The sequence below is a fragment of the Phoca vitulina genome, unplaced genomic scaffold, assembly GCF_004348235.1.
Source record: "Phoca vitulina isolate PV1807 unplaced genomic scaffold, GSC_HSeal_1.0 scaffold4, whole genome shotgun sequence".
NCBI classification, from domain to species: domain Eukaryota; kingdom Metazoa; phylum Chordata; class Mammalia; order Carnivora; family Phocidae; genus Phoca; species Phoca vitulina.
Genome location: NW_022589707.1, coordinates 20,601,724 through 20,610,349, shown reverse-complemented (window position 1 = coordinate 20,610,349; position 8,626 = coordinate 20,601,724). Strand labels below are relative to the sequence as shown.

At 38.9% G+C, this 8,626-nt stretch overlaps 1 protein-coding gene across 1 annotated transcript in view; it reads right to left on the bottom strand.

The window, feature by feature from the left end:
• Nucleotides 1-8,626, bottom strand: part of IQUB (IQ motif and ubiquitin domain containing) — a 136,550-nt gene that overhangs the window by 86,053 nt on the left and 41,871 nt on the right. Inside the window, exon 11 of the mRNA XM_032401661.1 lies at nucleotides 5,707-5,955. Within this exon, the coding sequence (XP_032257552.1) occupies nucleotides 5,707-5,955 (249 nt within the window). The remainder of the gene's footprint in view (nucleotides 1-5,706; nucleotides 5,956-8,626) is intronic.

The following is an 8,626-nucleotide window of genomic DNA, read 5'->3' as shown; positions in this document are numbered from 1 at the left end:
AGGTGGTATCTCAGTGTGGTTTTGATTTGAATTTCCCTGATGGCTAATGATGATGAACATTTTTTCATGTGTCTGTTAGCCATTTGTATGTCTTCTTCAGAGAAGTGTCTTTTCATATCTTCTGCCCACTTTTTGACCTGATTATTTGTTTTTTGGGTGTTGAGTTTGAGAAGTTCTTTATAGATCTTGGATACCAGCCCTTTATCTGTAGTGTCATTTGCAAATATCTTCTCCCATTCTGTGGGTTGCCTCTTTGTTTTGTTGACTGTTTCCTTTGCTGTGCAGAAGCTTTTTATCTTGATGAAGTCCCAAAAGTTCATTTTTGCTTTTGTTTCACTAGCTTTTGGAGATGTATCTTGAAAGAAGTTGCTGTGGGCGATGTCAAAGAGGTTATTGCCTATGTTCTTCTCTAGGATTTTGATGGATTCCTGTCTCACATTGAGGTCTTTCATCCACTTTGAGTTTATATTTGTGAATGGTGTTAGAGAATGGTCGAGTTTCATTCTTCTGCATGTGGCTGTCCAATTTTCCCAGCACCATTTATTGAAGAGACTGTCTTTTTTCCACTGCATGTTTTTTCCTGCTTTGTCAAAGATTATTTGACCATAGAGTTGAGGGTCCATATCTGGGTTCTCTATTCTGTTCCATTGGTCTGTATGTCTGTTTTTGTGCCAGTACCATGCTGTCTTGGTGATCACAGCTTTGTAATATAGCTTGAAATCGGGCAACGTGATGCCCCCAGCTTTGTTTTTCTTTTTCAACATTTCCTTGGCGATTCGGGGTCTTTTCTGATTCCATACAAATTTTAGGATTGTTTGTTCCAGCACTTTGAAAAATGTCATTGGAATTTTGATCGGGATGGCATTGAAGGTATAGATTGCTCTGGGTAGCATAGACATTTTAACAATATTTATTCTTCCGATCCATGAGCATGGAATATTTTTCCATCTTTTTGTGTCTTCTTCAATTTCTTTCATGAGTGTTTTGTAGTTCCTAGAGTATAGATCCTTTACCTCTTTGGTTAGGTTTATTCTGAGGTATTTTATGATTTTTGGTGCTATTGTAAATGGAATCGTTTCTCTAATTTCTCTTTCTACAGTTGCGTTGTTAGTGTATAAGAAAGCAACTGATTTCTGTGCATTGATTTTGTATCCTGCCACATTACCGAATTGCTGTATGAGTTCTAGTAATTTGGGGGTGGAGTCTTTTGGGTTTTCCACATAAAGTATCATGTCGTCTGCGAAAAGAGAGTTTGACTTCTTCTTTGCCAATATGAATACCTTTTATTTCTTTTTGTTGTCTGATTGCTGTTGCTAGGACTTCTAGTACTATGTTGAACGATAGTGGCGAGAGTGGGCATCCTTGACGTGTTCCTGATCTTAAGGGAAAGGCTCTCAGCTTTTCCCCATTGAGGATGATATTCGCTGTGGATTTTTCATAGATGGATTTTATGAACTTGAGGAATGTTCCCTCTATCCCTATACTCTGAAGAGTTTTAAACAGGAAAGGATGCTGTATTTTGTCAAATGCTTCTTCTGCATCAATTGAGAGGACCATATGGTTCTTCTCCCTCCTCTTATTAATGTGTTCTATCACATTGATTGATTTGCGAATGTTGAACCACCCTTGCATCCAGGGGATAAATCCCACTTGGTTGTGGTAGATGATCCTTTTAATGTATTGTTGGATCCTATTAGCTAGGATTTTGTTGAGGATTTTGGAATCCATATTCATCAGGGATATCGGTCTGAAATTCTGTTTTTTGATGGGGTCTTTGCCTGGTTTGGGGATTAAGGTAATGCTGGCCTCATAGAATGAGTTTGGAAATTTTCCTTCTGTTTCTATTTTTTGAAACAGCTTCAGTAGAATAGGTATTATTTCTTCTTTGAATGTTTGGCAGAATTCCCCAGGGAATCCATCAGGCCTTGGACTCTTGTTTTTTGGGAGGTTTTTGATCACTGCTTCAATCTCGTTACTGTGTTGGCCTATTCAGGTTGTTGATTTCTTCCTGTTTCAGTCTTGGCAGCTTATAGGTTTCCAGGAAAGCCTCCATTTCATCCAGATTGCTCAGTTTATTGGCATATAGTTGTTGATAATAATTTCTAATAATTGTTTCTATTTCCTTGGTGTTAGTCGTGATCTCTCTCCTTTCATTCATAATTTTATTAATTTGGGTCCTTTCTCTTTTCTTTTGGATAAGTCTGGCCAGAGGTTTATTGATCTTATTAATTCTTTCAAAGAACCAACTTCTAGTTTTGTTGATCTGATCTACTGTGTTTCTGGTTTCTAATTCACTGATCTCTGCTTTAATTTTAATTATTTCTCTTCTAACGCGTGGCTTAGGCATCGTTTGTTGCTTTTTCTCTAGTTCTTTAAGGTGTAGAGTTAGTTGGTGAATTCGGGATTTTTCTATTTTTTTGAGTGAGGCTTGGATGGCTATGTATTTCCCCCTTAGGACCGCCTTTGCAGTATCCCATAGGTTTTGGACCGATGTGTTTTCATTCTCATTGATTTCCATGAATTGTTTAAGTTCTTCTTTGATTTTCTGGTTGACCCAAACATTCTTGAGCAGAGTGGTCTTTAGCTTCCAAGTGTTTGAATTTATGCCAAATTTTATCTTGTGATTGAGTTCCAGTTTTAAAGCATTGTGGTCTGAGAATAGGCAGGGAATAATCTCAATCTTTTGGTATTGGTTGAGACCTGATTTGTGACCCAGTATGTGGTCTATTCTGGAGAAAGTTCCATGTGCGCTCGAGAAGAATGAGTATTCTGTTGTTTTAGGGTGGAATGTTCTGTAAATATTTATGAGGTCCATCTGGTCCAATGTATCATTCAAAGCTCTTGTTTCCTTGTTGATTTTCTGCTTAGATGATCTGTCCATTGCTGAGAGTGGAGTATTGAGGTCTCCTACAATTAACGTATTGTTATCAATATGACTCTTTATTTTGGTTAACAGTTGGCTTATGTAGATGGCTGCTCCTATGTTGGGGGCATAGATATTTACAATTGTTAGATCTTCTTTGTTGGACAGACCCTTTAAGAATGATATGATGTCCTTCTGTGTCTCTAATTACAGACTTTAGTTTAAAATCTAATTTGTCTGATATAAGAATTGCTACCCCAGCTTTCTTTTGAGGTCCGCTGGCATGGAAGATGGATCTCCATCCCTTCACTTTCAGTCTGGATATATCTTTAGGTTCAAAATGAGTCTCTTGTAGGCAGCATATGGATGGGTCCTGTCTTTTTATCCAATCTGCAACCCTGTGCCGTTTTATGGGAGCATTTAGGCCATTCACGTTGAGAGTGATTATTGAAAGATATGAATTAATTGTCATCATGTTGCCTGTGAAGACATTATTTTTATAGATTGTCCCTGTAAATTTCTGTTGTATATCACTCTTGGGGTCTTTCTCCTTTTATAGAACCCCCCTTAATATTTCTTGCAGGGCCGGCTTAGTGGTCACATATTCTTTCAGTTTCTGCCGGTCATGGAAGCTCTGCATCTCTCCATCCATTCTAAATGAAAGCCTGGCTGGATAAAGTATTCTTGGCTGCATGTTCCTCTCATTTAGTACCCTGAATATGTCTTGCCAGGCCTTTCTGGCTTGCCAGGTCTCTGTGGATAGGTCTGACGTTATTCTGATGTTCCTCCCTCTGTACGTAAGGAATCTCTTCCCCCTAACTGCCCTTAAGATGGTTTCCTTAGTTCTAAGATTTGCAAGTTTTACTATTACATGCCCGGGTGTTGGCCTGTTTTCTTTGATCTTGGGAGGGGTCCTCTCTGCCTCTAGGACGCGAATGTTTGTTTCATTCCCCAGATTAGGGAAGTTCTCAGCTACGATTTACTCAAATACATCTTCTAGCCCTCTCTCTCTCTCCACTCCCTCCGGGATTCCAATTATTCTGACATCGGAATGCTTCATGGTGTCACTTATTTCTCTGATTCTATTTTCATGGATTCTGAGTTGTTTTTCGCTGGCCTCCTCTTTTCCTTTTTTATCTATTATATTGTCTTCTAGGTCGCTTATTCGTTCTTCTGCCTCAGTTACCCTAGCTGTTAGATTATCTAGATTGGATTGGATCTCATTGATAGCATTTTTAAGTTCTGCCAATTCAGCTTGCATTTCTGCCCTTAGAGACTCTATGTCGCCATTAATTGATTTCTCCATTCTAGCCATTGTCTTCACAATTGCTAGCCTGAATTCCATCTCCGACATCTTGGTTATATCTGCATCCATTTGTAAATCTGCAGCATAAGTCATAATCTCTGAGTCTTTTCTATTTTGGGGGCTCCTCCTCCTAGTCATTCTGTTGATGGGTGTTTGAGGGAATGTATAGAGTCCAAATGTTTGACCAGAACCCAAGCAAGATGCACCTGTTTTCTTGGGACCTTAGGGTTGCTGGCCTCTTGTTTTCCCAGCCTGTCTTCTGGGGGAGGGGCCTGCCGCACTGTTACTCAGGCAACCCTGTTTGGGCAGAGTTGCCCTGCGCCCCTGTGGTGGGGGATGGGCTCAGTGGGAATCAGTCTTTGGGGCTTTTGTTCTCTGGCCCCTTTCCCTGGCGTCTTTCCGCGTCTCTTCCGCGAGTCAGAGCAGAAGAGACCTTTCCAACCCTCTGCCTCAGAGCAGAGAGACCGCAGTCTGTTCTTCAGTGAGCTCTCCAGGCCACACCATCTCCGTTTCTGTCCGTGCTGCTATAAACTGCAGCGTCCTGGGTTGTGCGCCCCTCCGCTGCGCTCCCAGTCCTGCCTCCAGGTCAGGACACGTCTCTGCCCTTTGTGCTTCTAAAACCACCAGCCGCCCCCAGTTCGCAGGCGCGACCCCGCCGCTCCGGGTTTCTGCCCCAGGGGCTGCCCTAAAGTCCTTTTCCCGCTGCTACTGGTCTGCGAGTCTGTGCCCTGTCCCCAGCGCGGGAGGCTGTCGCTCACCGGTGATGTAGGATCCCCACGGCCAGGCACCCTCCCGCTGCCGTTTATCCTCTGATATCTGCCCGCGGAATCACGGCTCTCCGCTTCGTACCTCGAAACCAACCGCCTGCAATATTCTGTTTATAGAGATCCAGATCTTCTTACATCTCAGGCTGGTTTCATGGGTGCTCAGAGTGGTCTGGTAGATATCCAGCTCAATTCCGGGGACCAGTTGAAATAGGGTCCCCTACTCCACCATCTTTCCTTCCCCCCAGCACTGGGTGTTATACGCAAACAATGAATCATGGAACACTACATCAAAAACTAATGATGTAATGTATGGTGATTAACATAACATAATAAAATTAAAAAAAAACTTTTTTTTTTAATCTAAACCAGAGTAGCTAAAATTCTTGAAATGGTTTTTTTTTTTTTTTAAAGATTTTACTTATTTGACAGAGACACAGTGAGAGAGGAACACAAGCAGAGGGAGTGGGAGAGGGAGAAGCAGGCTTCCAGCTGAGCAGGGAGCCCGAGGTGGGGCTCGATCCCAGAATCCTGGGACTATGACCTGAGCTGAAGGCAGATGCTCAACGACTGAGCCACCCAGGCGCCCCTTGAAATGGTTTTTTATCACAAGGTCTGTATAGACTTAAAATTGCCAGGGGGCAAACTTCACAAAGTATAAGCATAAACAAAGGAACCACTATTTTAAAAGGTTTCTGTGGGAAAGCAGGAATCTTTTCTGTAAAATCAGTGAAGAAATTTCATCCATGATTGGCAACCCTTACTGATCATACCTGCATCAGGAAAGCAATTTTGGAATCATCTTCATAATCAGCTTCTGAATAGTAGAGCCGCTGAAGTAAACATTTGTACTTCAAAAATGATTCTCGTTGCCGAGTCTCATTGTCAAGGTTAACACAGTGACGACACCGGTATATGCGGTGTAAGGTGGATGAGACGGCAAACTCGGTGGAAGGCAAATAGAGCTGGCAACCGTGGCAAAAGTAAATCTTCTTATAAAACTTCAATGGGTCTTGAGGGACCTAAATAGTAAAAACCAAAAAAAGCTACAAAAGTCAGGCTAAATACTAATCAGCAGAAGCACTGAGGGCTAACTTATCTTAGAATGAGATAAAAAGTTGGTTAATTTTTAAAGTCCTATTTCCCTTAACTTCCTATTCTACACAAAATTTAAATTTCAAGCAGTATTCATTTATCCTGCCAAAATGTTAAGGAATCTGTATTATTTTTAAAAAGAATTTAGATTTTTGGTGTCATGCTATATTAATCTTACAGGCTAGATTCAAATATAAGTAAAAGCCCACTAAACTAAGTGTTTTTCTCATTTCATTTATCTTAACACTAAATTTGGATTGACTCAAAGATCGATATTCAAAACTTGAAACTCTGCATCATATAGTGGTTCTATTTTTAATTTTTTAAGGAACTTCCATCCTGTTTTCTGTAATGGTTGTATCAATTTAAATTTCAGAGAACAGAACACAAGGGTTCCCTTTTCTCCCTATCTTTGCCAACACTTGTTATTTCCTGTCTTTTTGATACGAGCCATTCTGACAGGTAGAAGAGGATATCTCATTGTGGTTTTGATTTGCATTTCCCGATGATTAGTGACATGAAGCACTTTTTCATGTACATGTTGGCCATTTGTATGTCTTCTTTGAGAAAATGTCTATTGAGATCTTTTGCCCATTTTTAAATTGGGTTAAAATTATTTTGCTATCGAGTTGTAGAATTTCCTTTTTTTTTTTTTTTTGGATATTAACTCATCAGATATATGGTTTGCAAATATTTTTTCCCATTCTGTAGGTTGCTTTTCATTTTGTTGATTGTCTCCTCTCTGTGCAGAAGGTTTTCAGTTTGACACATCCCATTTGTCTATTTTTACTTCTGTCACCTTTGCTTTTGTTATCATGACCAAAAAATCATTGCTAAGGTCAATGTCAACAAGATTTTCCCTATATTTCCTTTTAATAGTATTATAGTTTCAGGTCTTATATTTAAATCTTTAACCTATTTTGAGTTGATTTTTGTATGTGGTGTGAGATAAAGGTTGATTTTTTTGCATGTGGCTATCCAGTTTTTTCAACATCATTTAGTAAAGAAACTATCCTACCCTCACTGTACATTCTTAGCTCCTTTGTGGGTTTGTTTCTGGGCTTTCTGTTTTGTGGCACTGATCTATGTGTCTGTTTTTGTGCCAGTACCATACTGTTTGAACTATATAGCTTTGGAATATAGTTTGAAATCAGGAAGCATGCTGCCTCCAGCTTTGTTCTTTCTCGAGATTGCTTTAGCTATATGGGATCTTTTGTGGTTCCATACAAATTTTAGGGTTTTTTTTTTCTATTTCTGTGAAAAATGCCATTGGAATTTTGATAGGGACTGTATGGAATCTATAGATCACTTTGTGCAGTATGAACATTTTAACAATAGTAATTCTTCGGAAAAGATTTCTTAACTACAAAATAAATGCCAAAAGCATGATCCATTTTAAAAATGGATAAATTCAACTTCATTGAAATAAAAAACATCTGCTCTGTTAAAGATACTGTTAAGAGAATGAGAAGACAAGCTGCAGACTGAGGGAAAATATTTACAAATCATGTATCTTACAAAGGACTTATATATAAAATATATAAGGAATTCTCAAAATTCAGTAATGAGAAAATAAACACCTCAATTTTAAGAAGGGGGGTAGTGGCAAAAGATATGTGCAGATACTTCAACAAAAAGTTATATAGATGGCAAAAAAAGATGCATGAGAAGATGCTTAATATTATATTCATTAGGAAATCACAGATTAAAATATAACGGCATACTACTGTACATTTACTAGAACTCCAAAAGTGAGACAGAGACTGGCGATACCAGCTGCTGACAAGGATGCAGAACGATTGGGACTCTCACATTACCGCTGGGGATGAAACAGATGAAACTGGCTGAGGTATAACCAAATAGTCAATTTCACCAAAGGTAAACTTAAAAACTGAATAAAATGGTATGTTATGTGAATGTGTAGAATATTAAAATCTGTTACTGCAAACGTATAAAAGCTGAGTTAAGTATGTAGAGGACTAGAAGGTAGCTTGGGCAAATAAAACACTAATTTGAATAAGAAATCATATAATGGGCAATTTTTCTCTTGGAGTTTTGTTATATATTATATATATATATATATTTTTTAAGATTTTATTTTTAAGTAATCTCTACACCCAATGTGGAGCTCGAACTTACAACCCTGAGATCAAGAGTTGCATGTTCTACAGACTGAGCCAGCCGGGCACCACTGACGTTTTGTTATATCCTCTTGCAATACAATTAAGTTTTAAAAATCCATTAAAGCGGCACCTGGGTGGCTCAGTCAGTTGAGCATCCGACTCTTGGTTTCTGCTCAGGTCCTGATCTCAGGGTCTTAAGATCGAGCCCCACATCAAGCTCTGGGCTCAGTGGGGAGTCTGCTTGGGATTCTCTCTCTCCCTCTCCCTCTACTTCTCCCCCTGCTTGCACATGCTCTCTCTCTAAAAATAAATAAATCTTTAAGAAATAATAAAAATAAAATAAATAAAGATCCATTAAAAAAGAAAATATAAAAATTAATTTTATTTTTCTAAAAGGTTTGACCAAATATTGAGATCTTATATCAAAAAAGCAAAATAGATATTTAGCTGGCTTCTTAATAAATTATAACTTTAA